This window comes from Acipenser ruthenus, chromosome 11 (genome assembly GCF_902713425.1).
Source record: "Acipenser ruthenus chromosome 11, fAciRut3.2 maternal haplotype, whole genome shotgun sequence".
NCBI lineage: Eukaryota > Metazoa > Chordata > Actinopteri > Acipenseriformes > Acipenseridae > Acipenser > Acipenser ruthenus.
In genome coordinates, this window is record NC_081199.1 from 35,205,110 (window position 1) to 35,224,954 (window position 19,845).

Consider the following 19,845-nt stretch of genomic DNA (forward strand, 5'->3'; position numbering starts at 1 on the left):
GTGTTTCGCTTTGTGTTTCCTTTCAGTTGTGTGTGTGTGCAACAAGCTATATGTATATACTGCGTTTCATTTCTTACAGGAAAAGGATAAGTATTGAAACCCGAGCAGCTACTGTGAGCGTGCCTACTTTAGCAGCTCTTGCTATCCAGCAGCACTATTACAAAGGCTTGTTTGCAAGCAGGCTATTTCTAGTCTCATGTTTTGTACTGACTAAGAAATTAGCTAGTGGCTTGTGCAGGTGGGCATCCCTGCTACTTGCTACAAAACAGTAACTAACTCGCCCCCGATCCTAAGGGACCAAGGTTACTGTTCCGGTGCAGGCTATTGCTAGTCTTGTGTTTGTACTGACTAGCAGTTTAGCCAGTGGCTGACTTGCAGGTGGGCATCCCTGCTAACGTGCCACTAGCAGTAACTGCGTTTATCGCCCCCGTTCTCGCTTGCGAGTTTGAGGTTACTGCTTCGGGACTGAGTGTCGGTACAGAGTGCATAGAGTCAGTACCAAGTGTCGGGTATCTAGTGTCGGTACGGAGGACCCGTGTCGGTGCAGAGGGCTCCGTGTCGGTTCCGAGGCCTGTGTCGTTACCGAGTGTTGGTAACGAGTGCACTCGGTGTCAGTACCGAGTGTCGGTTCTGTAGACTCACTGTACAGTGTTCGAAGTGGACAAGCTGGGTCTTGCCAACTTTCCGCCATTAGGTGGCCCCATTGCTGCGCTTCTTCAGCCTACCAACCTGTCTTTGCTAGCCAAGGATGCAGTGTGCCCGAATAAACAGGGCAGATTGACAGAAGTCATTTTAAAGAAAGCATACACTGCTAGTACGTTTACCGCACTGCAATAGCATATTTGTAGCTTACCTGGCTCAACTTATGAGGTCCCTCTCTGAGAACCATAGGCCCTCGTCTCAGCAACTGGACGAGCTGCGCCTAATTTCCTGGAACCTGTTTCGGCTGTCCAAGCTTAGCGGACAAGCAATAGGCAGAAACCTGGCAGCATTGGTGGCTGCATGCAGACAGCTCTGGCTCTCCCAAGCACGCGTACTTGATGCAGACAAGACGGCACTGCTGGACGCTCCAATCACTCCAGGCCACAGATTTGGTCCAGCGGTAGATGAGATGCTATAGCAATCTCACCGCGCAAGGGAGTCCACCAAGGAATTGGTGCGCCTTCTCTCTAAGAGACCGCCTCCACCATGTAAGCCTGTAGCTCAGTGGCATCCTAAGCCCCAGTTTCAGAGAAAACTGGTACAACAGGGTGGTACCACCAGGAGGCAGCCCACAACCGCATTCCGTGGAGGCAAGCATCCTTTCAAGTGCCCTGTACCTAGGCAACAGGCGCAGGCAGCGCCTCAGGCGAAGCAGCAGCCCTAGGATATTGCTGCCACAAGCCCAGGGCTCATTCTCCAGAAGCCATCTGGACTACTGGGAACAGTGCACCACAGACCACCTGGGTGCTCAATACTGTGCAAACTGGTTACTCTCTCCAGTTCCAACATGGCCCGCCTCCTTTCCGGGGCATGACAATAACAACTATCACAGACCCGCAAGCCGCCGCTCAGGTGGCAGCTCTGCTGCAAAAGCGGGCCATTTGCATAGTTCTACTCCAGGTATTTTCTGGTGCCAAAACGGGATGGTGGCCTCAGACCAATCCTCGATCTCAGGCACGTACAGGGTGTGTGGCAGCCCCTGTGGGAGGGTAGCCACATCATTATTTTGGAATTGCAGGCAGTGTACCTGTCCTTGCAGGAATTTTTGGAGCAGGTTTGGGGGAGATACGTGCTCGCCCATATGGACGAGCACGTCTGTGGTGTCCTACATAAACCACCAGGGTGGTTTACAGTCGCCCAGTCTCCACCATGTGGCCCACAAGTTTCTGCTGTGGGCCCAAATGAACCTCCTCTGACCAACCGCTGCGGACCTCCTCTTGAGGAGGATCTCTAGTGGTGCAGAGTGGAGACTCCATCCTGAGGTTGTGAGTCTCATTTGGAAGAGATTCGGGAGGGCGGAAGTAGACCTTTCTGCCTCTCAGGATTCGACACATTGTCCCCTGTGGTTCTCCATTTAAGGAGAAGGAGGACTTCTTGGGATAGACGCACTGGCACACCCGTGGCCAGCACGTCTACTCTATTTGTTTCCACCGCTGGCGCTGCTGCTGCTGCGTTTGGAGAAGGTCAGACAGGATCGGGTCAGGGTGCTCTTAATAGCTCCATACTGGCCCAGGAGAGTTTGGTTCTCCCCTCTGATACAGCACCTGAGCAGTCAGCCATGGGAGCTGCTAATGCGCCACGACCTGCTAGGTCAGGCGCAGGGTACCCTGTGGCACCCCAACCCATCAAGCCTGCAGCTCTGGGTCTGGTCCCTGAACAGCTGCATTTGAGCCATCTGGGGTTATCAAACAGGGTGATTGACACCCTACAAAATGCCAGGGCAGCCTCTACTTGTTCCCAATATGGTTACAAGTGGGGCGTGTTTCAGACATGGTGTTTCGCTCGTGGGTTCGAACCCACTACGTGCCCTATGGCAGTTATACTGACATTTTTAGAGGACCTTTTTGATGAGGGGAAATCTCCCTCTACTCTAGAGGTCTATTTGGCAGCCATATATGGTGTGCCATATAAAAATCGATTCTGTCTCCCCAGGAGCTTAGGCCACCGGTGAAGGATATAGTCCCTCGCTGGAGGTTAAATGCAGTGCTTGTTCTCTGTAGTGGTGTGTGTGTGTGTGTGTGTGTGATTTTTTTTTAAAAATTTTTATGTATGCTCCATGTCCTTGCGACAGCTTGGGTATACTGACCCATTTTATAATGGTTAATATTCCCTACTTGAAAGGGAACGTTATTATCATAACCCTGGCTACCTGAAATAGGAATATTAACCATTAACTTCGAGGCCGCTGCGTCCTTGGTCGCAGTTCTCAAAGGCAAATGACAATACTGTCAGGGTGAGTAGTGAGTTTATGCTCGCGGGGGCGGAGCAGCACTACGTCACCCTCCTCTGACGAGTGTCTTTGTAATAAAGTTTTCAGGTTCGGCTGTCTTAAAGGGGAACACCCATTTTGCAATGGTTAATATTCCTATTTCAGGGAACCTGGCTTATAATAATAACCTAACATTCTACATTTTAAATGGCTGCATTATGACCTCAGAATGTATAATTATAGATGTGTAATTATTACATTTCAGATACAAATTAAAATACCATTTTTATACATTTATATCAAAATTGTTGAAAAAGAATGTTCCATTTTGGATGCAAAAATTTGGTATAAACACAGCCAATGAATACACTTCTTTTTTTTTTTTTTAAAAGCCAATTAGTTTTTTCTTCTGGCTTTCACATACAGTACATTGCTCAGTGTGTACATTCAATGGTAATGAAGCTCAGTTAAAGATGGAAAAATGCTGCCATCTGGTGTTGATGAAAACTGAATAACTTTTCTGTTCATTTGGGTAATGTGCTTTGGTCTTGTCTTACATATGCTTCTAAAACGGCTCCTAGGAAACCAGTTGTTAGCTCTGGTTTCCCTATGCTGAGTTTAAATTCAACTCAGCATTGGACTCCACACAAGTTAATAAGTCTCAGATTGAAACTAATTTAAAAAAAATACTTTATATGCTCAAAAATCTATTCTTTAAGACAGCTGCAACACCTGATGAAGACACAGTGTGTTTCGAAATGCATTGTTTTTGTTTTTTGTTTTGTTTCAATAATAATAAAAACATTTTTAAACAAAATGTAAGAGGAATCTGATGTATAATATCAACGGTCAAGTCTAAAAGAAAAAGAGCTGTTGACTATTGCTGTTAACTATTTATTAACTCTGCAGAGACATTAATATATAAAGTGCCTTATGGTCGGCATCTCTTTTTGAAAAAAGCTTTGCTGTGGATGAATATATATATATATATATATATATATATATATATATATAAAAGATCATGACCAATAACAGTAGTTTCACGTCCACAATGTTTAAAGTTACGTTTGTTGTCAGAGAAGTTAAACCAGTTACACTTTACAGTAGTTAGTGAGAGATGAATCAGGATATATTATATATATATATATATATATATATATATATATATATATATATATATATATATATATATATATATATATATAATATATATTAACCAATGTGTTGTCCGGAAACACAAACATGGATTAATGCAACAAGTGCTGGGGCAATAGAAAAAAGGAAATGAGTATGATTTAAGTCTAACAATCGTTTTTGTGTCTTTCACAGTTACTGAATCCAAATTTTATTCAAGAAGGTAAGTTCACTAAAATTCAAATAAAACGCTTGGACATTGTGTTCTTCAGTGGAATGAAATGAAAAAAATAATATTAACGATAATTCAAAGTAAACAGGAACAATATTCAAAGTTCTTTTTAAGATGGGATTGCACAATTCACTAAACAGAAACACTAATCCTTCGCACAAAATCCTCAGACGTTTTACAAATAAGGTGTTTTGGCTGTATTTGCAAACTCAATAATCACTTGACCAGTTCACATTTCTGAAAATATCTCCCATGGTTATGATGCTTTCAGTTATCAACCTCACCATCCACTTCCCCGTAGTCTGGGTTTCCTAGTTGTATACCACATTTTCCCTGGCGTACCTGTGAACTGATCAATCACTCTGTATACGATTACTATGAAAAAAGTTTGAAAAGCTGCAATAACATAACGCCCTTGGAATGCATTCAATGGTTTCTACTTTAGTTGGTACAATTTGACACCGCTAGTACCAGTATAAATTTAAGATTAGACTAAAATGTGTCATTGTTTTCTTAACAGTTGCACCAGAATTCCTAGTCCCACTTGCAGATGTGACGTGTGCTTTTGGTCAAACAGTAGTACTGTGCTGTAAGATCAGTGGACGCCCAAAGCCAAACATAACCTTGAAAGGACCTGACCAAAATCTGGTTGTTAACAACATTCGCTTCACTATAGATATCAGGTACAGAGTTAATATTAAAGTATTTCCTGTGCACTTTTTAAACAATAAATTACTTGAGTATTAATAGAAGTGTGTTCATGACATAAGACACAGGGCTATCTTTTCAAAGTGTTTACTCCAGTCTTTAATTAACCTCAAACAGCTATACACACTATAGCTTATCAGTTTTATATCAATGGGGGAGTTTCCATGTGTGGTTATTTACACATGAAGTGGCGATACACGTGCACGTTTGGGAGCACAGCTCGAGAGGATCAGGTTTGGGGCTGAAAATAAAACCACCATTTTTCATTTGGCTAAAATAAACCCGCCATTTTTCATTTGGCTCAAGCTCAATGTCTCGAGTAAAATTAGAACACACATGGAAACTCCCCCATTTACAAGAAACGTTTTCCTTTAAAAAAATAAGTGAATCAAAGACTGGAGTAAACGCTTTGAAAATATGGCTTATAGTGTCAAACAAGTGATACTATGAAGTACGAACGGTGTTTTAATGTCTGCTTTATACAGGACAAAGGGATAAAGAACAGATTTTAAACCTATGTGAGCCTTTGTATTATAAACACTATTATAAAGTCTTTTTTTTTCTGCACACACGGATGCAGAACCCCCCCCCTCCCCATGCCCTTTACATAAGAAGCCAATTTTAATGGGTTCATCTCTACAGTATATTATTCATGAACTTGTTTCACTCATCTGATTTACCTTAATTCCTTTAAGATTGTTTTAAAATGAGGGTACACAGTGGATTGTTAGGTAAAACCAAACACACAGAAATACAAGACGTTTTAAAGGTGCGCAAATTATTGCCAATCCTGCTTTGCAACTAGGCCCAACTGAAAATGTACAGTCGAATCCAGGTTGTACTAAGAATTCCAGAATAATGAGGCTCTGTAGAATGAGTTATCCTCTTCAGCTGAATTACACAGTTAATGTAAAGTCATTCAAGAAATATTAAGGACCGCATGACAAATGCAAATGAAAGGGTTCGCGGGAGATTAGTCACATTGTTGAGCACCAAATCGAAAAAACCCGGACAAGGCAAAGGCTTGCTTTAATCATAGTGCACTTTAATGAAATTGCAGGAAACACATTTGTTTCTGCAGTCATGTCATGAGAACATTCTCTTTAAAGCACAAAGAATAGATTTTGCAGATTGTTTATTATTTTTTTGGTAATTGCCAAGGTCTGTTTGCTGGTATTTCAACTGTATCACTTATTTTATTTTATTTTTTAATAACTAAATAAATTCCCATGTTTATCCATAATGTACAAGGAAATATATGTAGAAATGATATCAGAAATGGTCAAATTGATCTTTTCACTGACAGGGATATAGTATATATATATATATATATCTATTTTGTTTGATTTGTTTATGTTGTTTGTTTAGACTCAATTAGAATTGTTTTGATAAAAACGGCAACACCATGTACTGTATACCGCTATGTGAACTACATTATCTGGACTAAGCAGTACACCAAAATGTGTAAGCTCATAATACTTTGTACTGGTGTTTGGACATTGCATATTAAGAAGTCTAAATACATGTTATCTTTGCTTGCCAAATGGTTTGCTTCTGACCTATTAAAAAACAAATTTTGTTCCAGGGATACTGGAGAGATCTTGCTAAAGATCTGTAACCTGATGCCTCAGGACACTGGCATTTACACCTGTGTGGCAGTAAATCAATACGGAACTGCATCCTCATCAGCTTCAATCAAAGTACAAGGTTGGCATGGCGATCAGTGGGAACCTGTGGAGTTTGCTTCAGTCTGGGTTGCAATTGGCTTAGAACGTTTTTTTGCCCCTCATCAGGACTAACAATAATTGAGAGCTCTTAACTTTGATTAGGCCTACTCTTTACTCCTCAAAACATTAAACCGAGAACCAGGCTGGTTTCTGTTACGTGTGAGTATGATACTCTCTCTCTTGCTACAGGTGTTCCTACAGCACCAAGCCGACCCGAAGCTCAAGAAAGAGGCTGTACCTCTGTGATTCTTCGTTGGTTACCACCAGCTAGCAAAGGAAACTGTGCCATTTCAAGTTACGCTGTGGAATACAGAGAGGAAGGTATTACAATTTATTTTCCAGCCTGGTTGCAAGGAAGATCAAAAATAAATGTTCATAAAGCTTTTAAATTACACAGAGGGCCTGATTTTCAAAGCATCTTGGGTAATAAAGCACTGGACATAAATTTCATTTAAGTTCAAACAGAAGGCAAAGCAGACTTATACCTTTGAAAGTAATAAAAGTAAATACATTTACACAAAATAAAAGCCCATATGTGGTGTCCATACCCTTTCATATAATACTGAAGGAATACATTCATTTTGCAGCATTTGCTTAAAAACATTTACAGTACAAATCCAAATATCCAATGACCATTTTATTTGCAATAGATTCCCTGCCATGGCAACAGTGTGTTGTCTCAACCCTGGACACCTTCCTTTTGATTGATGACCTAACTCCAGGAGGACAGTATCAGTTCAGAGTCAGTGCCAGCAATCCCTGGGGTATCAGCGCCCCAAGCGAGCCATCAAACATTGTAATGCTCTCCAGCAATGGTAAGTGGTGTTCGTTTGACTGACACAGTGCTTCAAACGTTTTATTTTGTACATTTGTATGGAATTTAAATGTTATTATAGTTTACTCTAACACATGAATTCCGTAATCTGCATAATTACACAATTTCTTTCTTCTAATTTTTAGACTCTTCGTGTGATGGAATAGGCATTCCATGGAAAGATAATTTTGAATCCGCTTATATTGAACTGAGTGAAATTGGAAGGTAATATGATCTGTAAACCCTACTTCCATCCATGTATCTAATGTGATTCTGCCTTTTTTTTATGGTGGAGTTATATTAACTTGGAGATACTGTAAGGTTGTGTAGTTTTGCAGTGGCCACCGATTTTAACTTTTATTAATGTAAAGCTTCTACGGTGATGTACAAGCAAAATTATGGGATCAGCATTTTATATAAAATAAAATCCATTATTTTAACATCTAGTATTACTTTTCTACTATACATTGGTATTACATTATCCCAAAGAGATTCATTTGTTATTTTTTCTGAAGGTGCCGTGCTCCACATTTACAAAAGTAATAACACTACCAAGAAAAAAAGGACAGCTGCTCTGTCACATGGTGCAGTTTTATCACTCCTGAATGACCTTCACACCCCAATTAAAGTTTTGCCTCATGTTAAATGCAATTGTCCTATCCAATAACGACCTTAATGACCCTGTGTTTTATGTGTATCCATCTGGTTTTAGGGGCAGATTCTCAATAGTAAAGAAATGTGTGCACAAGGCTACCAAAAAGGAAGTTGCTGTCAAATTTGTGAGCAAGAAGATGAAAAAGAAAGACCAGGTGGCACATGAGGCAGCCATAACACAACATCTGCTGCATCCCCAGTTCCTTAGTCTTTGTGACATCTATGAGTCACCCGGCAGCTTTATATTGGTTTTAGAACTGTAAGTATGGGACGCCATTCAGTATCAGCATGATCAGGTTTTGTATTCTTAATAATTTATGATTATTACATAATTATTACTATCTAAATACTAATGCAGTTATGTTCTTCCAAAGTAATATCTGATTTTCCAACATTCAATCAGAATTAAGGCAGAATTGTACTTGCATTTTTGTATATTCTGAGTTTCAAAATGTATTTGAAATAGCAAGGTGATAGCACCTCAGATTATTAGCCAATACATACCTAGGTGTTTCTATTTAGTAATTTATACTTTCAAATTCTGTACGTTTATATTAAAGTGTGGGGGGGGGGGGGGGGGGGGGATAGCATTTGAAACAATGTTAACATGTTTTTTATCTGGTGAGTTTTTCATTAAAAGATGTTTTTTTTTTTTGTTTTTTTTTTAAAGTATGGAAGATGGACGGCTTTTTGATTTCCTGATAAACCACGATGAACTCATGGAGGAAAAAGTGTCTTTTTACATCAAAGATACACTGGAGGCAATCCAGTATCTCCATAACTGTAGAGTTGCACATTTAGATCTAAAGGTAATGCTCAAAGAATCATTTGCAAATGATTAGGATTACAAACCGGTATATGTTTTCTGAATAAATTATTTAGCGAAGTTATTTTACAGCACCTTTGTTTACCAAGTAATATGTTTACAATGTTTCCTGGGGCGCTTGGATAAAAGAATAAAATAAAAATAACCTTGCTCAATTTTATTTTCGCTTTAAAATCTAAGTTTATAGTTTAGATGCCAATTATATTAAAGGTTGTTACTAATTAATATATATACATTTTATTTCAACAGCCAGAAAATCTTTTAGTTGATCTCCACATTCCAGTGCCTCGTGTCAAGCTGATTGACTTTGGCGATGCCATTCAGATTACAAGCCAGTACTACATTCACCCCCTGCTGGGAAACCCAGAGTTTGCTGCTCCAGAGCTAATTCAGGGATGTCCCGTTGCACTGAGTACGGATATCTGGAGTCTCGGAGTCCTTGCATATGTCATGCTAAGTGGGGTCTCCCCTTTCTTGGATGAGAGCGTGGAAGAGACGTGCGTGAACATCTGCAGACTTGATTTCAGTTTCCCTGATGACTATTTCTGGGGAGTAAGCCATGCTGCAAAAGACTTCATTAAGGCAATCCTTCAGGTGAACTCTAGAAAGAGACCCGCTGCTTCCACTTGCCTACAGCACCCCTGGCTGCACGCTCCCAGCAGTGCTTACTCCAAAAACCCCTTGGATACCTCTCGACTGGCTTCTTTCATCGAGAGACGCAGACAGCAGAACGATGTCCGTCCAGTAACAAACATCAAGAGCTTCATGACTAGCACTATGGGCCACACATTGTAAAATGTTTCGGATACGTACAGCAAGACATTGACAATAGCAGGCGGAAAGGAGCTTTCTACAATAGAGTACATCATAAAGGTTTAAGACAAACATGCCTTTTTCATGTGTTTGGGTTACTTCTGTTTTATTCCAGTCAACGTGTGTTAACCGAAACATAAAGAGCAGTACATAAGCAGGGAAAAATCACAAAGGGATAAACTCTATAAGGTCTGTTTAAGGTTCGGCTCCAGGTTTTTTTTTTTTTTTTTTTCTATTTCGGGGCTTATCGTGCGTCAAAACAACTTGTAATAAAACAGAATTTAAACACAATACCAGACACATGAGTCAGCCAGAATACCTGTACAGCAGAGGTTCCATAATGCACTGTGACTTCTGGATGTACAAAGACTGGTTTGATCAGTTTCTGCAAGAACACAAGCATGTACAACTCTTTAAGACGGAATTTAACAAGCAAAAGTTGAATAGCAATGTTCATTTTTACACATCCAAGTACACTATGTATGTATTTAATTATTTACTGTATGTAGATATGTATTTATACATATGTATTTGTTTTCTTGCAGATAAACAAACAGTCTAACCTTTAGAAAACTGCAAAATTGATGGAGGTATTTATAAACTCTGGAATGTGTAAACACAAAAATGAATTGGTTATGCAGGTAGAATGTAAAATATGTGGATGACAGCATGAGGAAGCAGACATGACTAATGTAGTATAGTGGTTGTTACTTTTTACTGAAGCATAAGCCTAACCTACAGAAGACCTTGAAACATCAAATTCCACTAAAGCCTAATAAAATCCCTGTACCCTAGGCATGATGAGAAAGCAGATGAAAAAATAAAATGAACTGACTTCCTATAATAACTTTGCATAAATCAACACTACATGTACTGGACTAACACAAGCATTGCCCCAAGTGAGGTTTTCTTCAGCAGGATACCTTACAGTGCAGAGGAATGGCCAAATAAAAGAACAGTCAAACCAGTTACTCCTTAGATTCAAGACAAGCTATTGCAATTGAACCTACTGTTTCTATAGACATGAGAGCCAGTGGAAAAGGCACTTCATTAATGGGGCAAATGATGTGAGGACTAATGTTTGGTTCAATTAACACACTGATTCTATAAACACTGGATTGACTTGACTGGATTTAGCATTGTAATAGCATAATTACAGCATTCTTAAATAATACATCTATAAAGAAGTAATAATAATAATAATAATAATAATAATAATGTATTTCATTTAGAGATGGTTTTGTTGACCACATTTGTGAGAGGAAAGGGACATGGTTTATTGAGGCTTTAGCATTTACAACCAGAAGAAACAACTCCTGTGGTTGCATGTGGAGGACAAGGTGATTTGTGTGTGTTGTTGCTTATTAGGTTGTGGTTAATGATTTGTTTAAGCATTTTTATACTAAATCATGATCTGTAAGGGAAAGCTGTGTGAAACCAGCTTCTGCAAGCTTCTTCCCCATGCTTCTTTGCACTTACAATGTAAAATCTATGCTTTATAGTTGAAAACAAAGCATAAACCTTTTATACCTCACTATATATCAAAAAGGGTGCAAATAACTCTGAGCCTTAACAAATACTGTATTTAGTTTCCAAGAAGATCCATCTTCACTTATTTAATTTTGTATTTTATTGCTTTGTAAAATGATGCTGTACATAGCCGATTTCATTCGTAATTTAAGAAAACATATTAAGGTGTACTTTTGTGTAAAGTGTAATCCAAATATGTTTGCTTTACTTTGTTTTTAATTCTAATTTATTTTAGGATTTTTAAAAGGTCTTAAAATACTAAAATACTGAATTTTCAACCTGTATACAAGTCAACAGAAACAGTGTTTAAATATTTAGTGCTACTTATTTAAACTGCATACTTACTTAAAATCTCAGCGAATTGCAAGGGTTCTGATTTGCTGTTCCATCAGTAGGGATATACTAAGCAGCAAGTTACCTATTTAATTATTTTCTGTATTTTGAACTGTGTATGCTTTTCCCACTACAACAGCATGCAACATACACTAGGAGTGTACTGGTTTCTGCAATTCTAAGAAGTGGTACAACATGTTGTACATGGTTTAGCTTCTCCATTTACAAAATAACCCTGCAAACAAAACCTTACCACTTGCGTTTGTTACTGAATATTTAATAAACGTCCTTGTTTTTAAAATGTTGTAAGTTGTTTTACTTTTATACACACAATAGTTGCAATTTAAAGAAAGGAGGGACAACAGGATTTGTTTCTTTCGCTCGGACATAAGAAATGTAGTGTGCCCACTAACTTTAAATAATGGAACTTTCAGTTTATCTTGTGGAAAAGACGCAGCACTTGCATCTTTGCATAAAATCATATTTTATGGGTAATTTAACAGGTGGAGGCAGGATGTGTTACTTGTACTGTAACACTTGAAATGTACTTGCTTATGATTGTAAGTCGCCCTGGATAAGGGCGTCTGCTAAGAAATAAATAATAATAATAATGTGAGGTAAAACTTAAGTACAAGAGAGTCCCCAAAATAGTGTCTTCCCCACTGTACAAATTGCAAGACCCTTTTACATGGGTATTTAATTGGGTACAGGCCAGTTCCCATATTAAGAACCAAGGCTTTTTTTTAGATTACCTATCTCAACCGCAGAGGTGCTTCATTTTGACCTTTGAAGTTTCGAACCTTCGATTGTACTCCTTTGCATAATTTATTGGTGACGTCACAATAGCTACTTGTTTATATTTGTTTGAAATTTTACAGGCAATCCATATAAATGTAATAAAACATTCACATGTAGTTTAAAAATACGTTATATAGAACAGTAATCATGTTTTTATAATGTAAATAAAAATACGTGTATTTACACGTAACTGAGCCTGCCAGCGACATACAGACTGTACAGTAAGCTTGCATTGCAGCGGACAAAGCTTTATTTAACAGTCACCGTTCCAAGCAGGTTATCAGTCACATTTTACTACTATACTACTATGAACTTACGCTTGTCAAGTGACCCCAGAGATTGGTTATGCCTCCATGATACGAGTCGCTTGCACAGTTTGCATTCAACTTTTTTTTGGTCGTCTGGGCATTTAAGAAAAAAAACCCAAACAGCAGAGGGGTTTTGAGACATTTCTTTCAAATTCAATACAGCTTACGCCTTACGCTGTACAACGCTTTGCTGTCGAGATGGCGAATGAAGAAATTCAAGTTTTGCATCTGGATAACACGAGCTGGAGCGGGGAGGGGCGGACGGTGCTCAGTTTTCGAAATTAAAATTATTAGTGTTAGCGTATATTTTTGTATGTTTCAAACATATTCCACCGTACACTGGGCATTCAGTAGGCCTACATATTTTATTGAAGCAATACAGCCACTACTGGCACGACCCCAGTGCTTTGGATACTGTTACCCTGCTCCATACACGGCAGCTGCGCTGGAGTTGCTACGTATAACGATTTGGTGGATTTTAACATTTGTTGACGTAATATGCATTATACAAATAAAAAAAAAAAAGATCGAATTTTGCATGTGAGTGACACTTAATCTGTGACTATAGTATCCACACATTGTCAATGTTAACAGGAAAAAAAAAACACAGTGTCTGAACCTGTCTGACGAACCTTCGAAGGAACAATCTTCGAATCCCTGGTTAGGGAACGAACCTTCACAGACACAGCCCTACAACACACACATATTCGTTAACTACTTGCTGCTGTGAAAAAATAAAATGATAACTACTATAATGTGTTAGAACGGGCATCCAGCCAGAACACAGCCAGGTTAATACGTCATTAAATAGCGACGCACAGGCTCCACGTGAAAGTTGGAAGAGCAAATCGTGATAAGAAAGTGCTGGAACTCAGATGAAAAAAATATATATATATTTACCCAGCAATGGCTCATCTAGAAGAACTAGTTATACACTTATACGAAATTCAAGCGGTGAAGTTTGGTCAGTTCCAATTGAAGAGTGGCATTTGTTCACCGGTTTATTTTGATCTAAGAGTGATCGTTTCATATCCAGCTGTAATGAACCAGGTAATTATTTCACAAGCTCTGGGTATACGCGCCGTTTTTACTAAATCAATATTAAATCGTATTTAATGTATAATTGTTTTGTGTATAATTTGTAATTGTTAACATACGTACTGTGTAACGCTAATTTAGCTGTGTGCAGTATAAATCATAAAGCTTGTTTATAATATGGCGCACTATGTGAATTACGTTTTCCTTAATTTGAAATGCTGCAAGCAGGGTTAACAACTGGCCCGATATTAATTCCGGGACACTAAGACAGGTCCGGTTTTTTAAGCTGTGTAGTTCTGATTTGATGGAAACGATCCTCACAGGAAGTCATTCCCACCCCCGGACAGACAGGTGTGTGCTTTTGATAACTACTGTAATAAGCAATTAAATTCCTTTAGCGACAGTTTACTTAATTCATACTCGCTTTACATGTTCAATAAAGTCAAATAATTTGTCGTTTAGAGAGACGAGTTGAAAAACCAGACCTGTTTAGGATCCTGGAATTATGGGGCCAGCTGGCCACCCTAGCTGCAAAAGAGAATGAAAATATACCAGCTAATACACCATAATTCTTCTGGGCTATTTAGATGTCATATAGTAGTTCGTCACAGCATCAGAACTCTAATGAAAAGTTGGTCATATGCTGCTTGCTTACCACTGTGTCACAAATGATTAGAACGTTATCAAAATTCCTTCATGGAGAACACACTCCTCAATTTAAAAATAAAAGAAGCTCAGAGATTTTTTTGGGATTTGCATTTACATAAAGAGCAAACGACCTTGTAAAATGCATCCATTTCCCTTCCTTTAATAATCTCAAGTGAAACAAGGCAGATTTGTCATGTATTGTACACCAGTAACTTTTGCATTCCAATAACACGATCCCAATTGGCGATTTACAGTAAAGCAAGCAATAATAACCTTATAATAAATACAACTTGTTTAAATAGGTCGCCAGCCTCCTGTTCCAATGTGCAAAGGATAGTGGATTGAAGTATGACACTGTGTGTGGTGTCCCATATACAGCATTGCCATTGGCCTCAATCATCTGCTCTTCTAATCAATTGCCAATGCTCATTCAGAGAAAGGAAGCAAAGGATTATGGTATGTAACTTTGTATTTCTTCAAACAATTACATACATATATACTCCCCCATATAGTACAATGCACTAGACACAAGAACTAAAAAGGAAACATAGAAATCAAAAATAGCTTACACTCTCTTGCTGCAACAGGTCATGTAAATAACAATGATAAAACCATCTAGCTCTTTTACGTCCATATGTGAAACTCTGGAATATTTTTTGGGTATTAGTATTAAGACTTGCTGCTATTAAGTAAGTCAAAATGGTTCCACTGTTGTATGTGACTTTCCTACTATTCTTTTGTCTTGAAGTAATTGGAAACGCCAAATAATACATATCTTTTTTTGAAGCAATTTAAAAAAAAAAAAAAAAAAGACAATATAACACTAGTAAAACAGCAGTAACATTCTTCTAAGTAGTTTCTTGCCTTTTGTGCTTACTTCAAACTAACTAAACTTAATGTATTCAAAGGAACGAAGCGGCTTGTGGAAGGTAATATCAATCCTGGAGAGACTTGCCTCATCATTGAAGATGTGGTCACCAGTGGATCCAGTGTCATGGAGACTGTGGCGGTCCTCAAGAAAGAGGGCTTGAAGGTTACAGATGCCATCGTGCTGGTTGACAGAGAGCAGGGCGGCGAGGCCAGGCTGGCAGAGGAAGGCATTCGTTTACACTCTGTTTGTTCCTTATCAAATCTGTTAGACGTTCTTTGCAAAAACGGAAAAATTGATGCTGAAGTGGTACAGAATGTCAACAAATTTATCCAAGAGAATAGCACGTACAAATTCACAAAACAAAATGGTACGGCCCCAGCAAAGAAAATGTGTAGAGAATTGAGCTATGACGCACGTGCTGAGCAGCCAGGAGTCCACCCAATCGCTGCCCAGCTGTTGAAGGCGATGGAAAAGAAGAATACAAACTTGTGCTTGTCTGCTGATGTCACTGATTGCAAAGAACTTCTCCAGCTGGCTGACACCATTGGTCCGCACATTTGTGTGCTGAAGACTCATGTTGACATCTTGCAAGATTTCCAGCCAGAGGTGATCAAGGAGCTGCAAGCAGTGGCAGAGAAGCACGAGTTTTTGCTGTTTGAAGATCGGAAGTTTGCAGACATCGGCAACACAGTGAAACACCAGTATGAAGGTAACATTGTCTTTCTTGGACTTGCTTTGATTTGCATACATAGTAAAATAAATAAATAAATGCAGTATCCAGTGCAAAAGGTGATTGTCCACATATTTGGAAAGTATACCGAAGTATACCAAAAGGTGTATATATATATATATATGATGGTTTTTGGTTTCTTCTTAATCACTCGATCATTCATCCTTGACCATGACACGCTTGAGTGACTATGACTGAAGCATATGCCCTTAATCACTTAATTAGTGAGATGGTTGATTGGTCACTGGATATGGAGTGATTTCAGCTGTTGAATTGCAAGCTTGAATAAAAGCAATAAAGAAAATCACAGAAAAAAAACATTATGCCACGTCTTTGAGGAGAGCAGCGCCTTTGTGTAATCGTCATGCTGGAGGCTGGACTAGGGCAGTGTACTGTGGCTCGCCATCTTGGGTGCTCGGAGCCAGCAATTTCAAATCTGGCGAGACAGTATAACCAGACACACTCTGTCAATGACAGGCCACGAACTGGGAGACCAAGAGTCACAACACCGGCCCAAGATTGACAGATCATTTTGCAGCATCTTCGTGATGTAAATTGTTAATCGGCACAATAAAAAGTCACTGCACCTGCTCTAAAACAGAGTTTGTCATTTTTCAATCACGTCTAGTGAATTTTATCCAAATATAAGGATAAGTTTCTTTTGATGCTCAAATATAAGTGATATGTTTCTTTTGATGCTCAGTATATATTGCTAAAATTCTCTTTTTAATGTATTCATTCACTAGGTGGTATTTACAAGATTTCTTCCTGGTCTCATATAACCAATGCACATGTGGTTCCTGGGCCTGGAGTGGTGAAAGGACTGAAGGAGGTGGGAATGTCTCTGAATCGGGGATGCCTGTTGATTGCACAGATGAGCTCCCAAGGTTCATTAGCCACTGGGGATTACACTAAAGCTGCAGTGAGTTTTTTTTTAAGGTTATGAATGAAAGGTCTTAGTTGTGTAGATAACATGTTATACAATCAGCCCCTTGGTGACCTGTTATGCAGTGTACAAAGTTATTTTCTGCCTGTTTGCATTAACTTTGCCTTTGTCTCTTGTATTTATAGTACAGTACATTTTATATATTTGAATGAAACAAGAGCTGTATTTGAGATTGTTTGTTTATTTGGGGGCTTCTTGATTGAAAATGTCATTGAAATAATTTGACCATAATAATTTGATTATATGAACCAATTGAATTTAAGAACACCGCCTAGTGCCAATTCGTTTGGATAAGAGTTTTAAATGTATATTGGACTGATGCTTGCTTAAAGAGATTTCTTTTAGAGAATACTGTATTTTCTATAATACTTTTTTTTTCTATGTCAATGCACATTTTAAAAATTATTAAATTTATTGTTTTCGGAAAGTGTTTGAGCCCCAAAACATCCAACACAAAATTAAAATGAAAAGAGGAATCCGTCATTTAAATGTTAAGATTGTAAAATGTTATGGAACAAGTATTCTGAATCAGTAATGATCCTTGTGCAGTTATTAGTGCACACAAAGAATGCAGTAATATATTCTGGACAACACTAAAGAGTTCAAACTTATTTTTTCACAGGTTAAAATGGCTGAAGAAAATTCTGACTTTGTGTTTGGCTTTATAAGTGGTTCAAAATTAACTAGCAAGCCAGAGTTTCTTCATATGACACCTGGAGTACAGCTGCAGTCAGGAGGCAAGTAGAGGTTTGGTTTTGCTTGTTTTTTTAAAGGGTATAATTTTGTTTTAAAAAATGCTACTTTTGGTTTACTGGTATATAAACTACAACACATGATAGTGCATTGATAAAATGACAAAACCGTTAAGCAAAAGGAATGGATGGTAAATGGGAGGAAAAAAACAGATTGAAGGTATCATTAGCTGTCTTTTTAAAAAAAAAAGTTTATACTCACTAACAAAATCAATTTTAGGACTTCTAAGACTATAAATGATTCACACGTGATGAGGTTGTGTGGATGTTTATGTATAATGTTACCTACAAATGATATAGTGTATTTGTTGGTTGGTGGGGGGGGGGGGGGGGGGGGTTTGGGTACTATGGGTATATATATAAAAAGTTACCCATAGTACAGATAGTTCAAAGTTTAGGAAATTACGATCATTTCACAAACTGTGGTTGGGGGAGGAAGTCTTAAACAGCCTGATACATGTTGTTGCATTGGGTCTATTGCAGAACTGACCGCTTTACATGTGACTATTCCACAGATGTACCTGTAGCCTTCCTTTTTGTTAGTGTCACAAACGTAAAGAAAACTGATGTATCTGTTGACCCTTTTATAAAAAAAGATGCTGACTAGTATGAAAGTGAACCGTATAGCTAAAACATGCCTAATTCTCTTTCAGGAGATGGTCTGGGCCAGCAGTATCTGAGCCCTGAAGAAGTCATTGGTAAGAAGGGCTCTGATATCATCATTGTGGGAAGAGGAATTCTAGCAGCCTCAGATCGAGTGGAAGCTGCACAGACCTATAGGAAAGCAGGTTGGGAGGCTTATCTTAAGAGGCTTTCTGTGCCTGGAGACAGCTGCCATAGTCAGCAGAATGAGAGTTGATACAAAATACATCCTGCAGTATAGAGGATAAGCGACCAGGTTTATAAGGCAGAACTTCTTTCTTTTGGCACCTTCTTTCTATGCCTACAACTTAAGGGAACAAAGTATTGTATTTAAATGTAAATAATACTGCAGACAAATACTACTAGAGACAAATAAAAATAAAATCTGTACTGATGAAAAAATGCTGCCTCATCTGCTTTTCCAATTCCCAACTGCTTCCCATTAAGATGAAATAGAGATTCCACTATTTTCCACAAAAGAATACACACTAGCTGTTTCTTCTACTGCGTTGTCCTCTCCTACTGCATGGATTTGTTGTAGTCTGCAGGTAAGCCAAAATATGCTCTATAGGTGAAAATGTCACTGCAAATTACCTTCATTAAGGGCATCGATTATTTAATCACACTTTATGTTATTACACCTGTTTCATATTTTTTCTTCTTAAATTACATCTATTTTCATATTGTCCGTTAACTTTTGCTATTTAACTTTACTGAAGGGTCATTTTCAACACGGCTTAATATGAGAAAGTGGAAAATGTAATTTTGTCAAATAGATTTATGTTATAGAGCAGTTGGCGTCAGCACAAATTTTAGGTCAGTGTCACAATTTCTCTAAAACCTGGAAAAACCTCGGACACCTGCCACAGATTGCAAGCAAGCTAGAGAGAAGTATACCGAGTTATAACAACAATAATAGCTATCAACAAAGAAAGCTGCAGAATTGGCATGTTCGAAGAAAATGTTGCAGTTTATCAAGGATTTTTCGTTACCGGCACAGTGTGTCACACTCATTTTGGCCACAAGAGGGAGTAGGAACACCATGCCGGTGTTGCAGGCTAATTCTCACCCCCGTGAGAATTAGGCTAGGCTATTGTTACTCTAATCCTCATCCTGTCAGGCCAATTCTCACCCCAGTATTCTGTACATAGCATAATCGTTTTTATTGTACGATAAGTAATCTAAACTAATCAGCAGTAGGACATATATTTGGCAATATACTGTAAGAGATACGGAAAAAAGACTGATGTAGACAAAATAAGCAACGTTTATTATTATTATTTATTATTATTTATTATTATTTATTATTATTTATTATTATTTATTATTATTTATTTCTTAGCAGACGCCCTTATCCAGGGCGACTTACAATCGTAAGCAAATACATTAAGTGTTACAATACAAGTAATACAATAAGAGCAATAAATACA

At 38.4% G+C, this 19,845-nt stretch overlaps 2 protein-coding genes across 8 annotated transcripts in view; both read left to right on the forward strand.

The window, feature by feature from the left end:
- LOC117426643 (kalirin-like) overlaps positions 1–11,961 on the forward strand; it is a 168,510-nt gene extending 156,549 nt beyond the window's left edge. For all 7 annotated transcript variants that reach the window (XM_034044457.3, XM_034044456.3, XM_059033817.1 and 4 more), the window contains 9 exons: positions 4,241–4,268; positions 4,798–4,960; positions 6,571–6,692; positions 6,902–7,033; positions 7,363–7,527; positions 7,673–7,751; positions 8,239–8,439; positions 8,851–8,989; positions 9,256–11,961. In XM_034044457.3, coding sequence (XP_033900348.3) covers positions 4,241–4,268; positions 4,798–4,960; positions 6,571–6,692; positions 6,902–7,033; positions 7,363–7,527; positions 7,673–7,751; positions 8,239–8,439; positions 8,851–8,989; positions 9,256–9,801 — 1,575 coding nt within the window. In that variant the 3' untranslated portion in view covers positions 9,802–11,961. The remainder of the gene's footprint in view (positions 1–4,240; positions 4,269–4,797; positions 4,961–6,570; positions 6,693–6,901; positions 7,034–7,362; positions 7,528–7,672; positions 7,752–8,238; positions 8,440–8,850; positions 8,990–9,255) is intronic.
- Positions 11,962–13,556: 1,595 nt separating this feature from the next.
- Positions 13,557–19,040, forward strand: LOC117426551 (uridine 5'-monophosphate synthase-like). Its single transcript, XM_034044234.3, has 6 exons — positions 13,557–13,838; positions 14,777–14,930; positions 15,383–16,054; positions 16,822–16,997; positions 17,644–17,758; positions 18,427–19,040. The coding sequence occupies exons 1-6, from the start codon at positions 13,695–13,697 to the stop codon at positions 18,630–18,632; spliced, it is 1,467 nt and encodes a 488-aa protein (XP_033900125.3). The 5' UTR covers positions 13,557–13,694; the 3' UTR covers positions 18,633–19,040.
- The last annotated feature ends 805 nt before the right edge of the window (positions 19,041–19,845 follow it).

Bases quoted from the DNA above. Each gene is read 5' to 3' on its own strand.
- LOC117426551 (XM_034044234.3), top strand. From the start codon at position 13,695: ATGGCTCATCTAGAAGAACTAGTTATACACTTATACGAAATTCAAGCG. The intron at 16,055-16,821 runs GTAACATTGTCT...TTCATTCACTAG, and splicing joins AGTGAAACACCAGTATGAAG to GTGGTATTTACAAGATTTCT. The intron at 16,998-17,643 runs GTGAGTTTTTTT...ATTTTTTCACAG, and splicing joins GGGATTACACTAAAGCTGCA to GTTAAAATGGCTGAAGAAAA.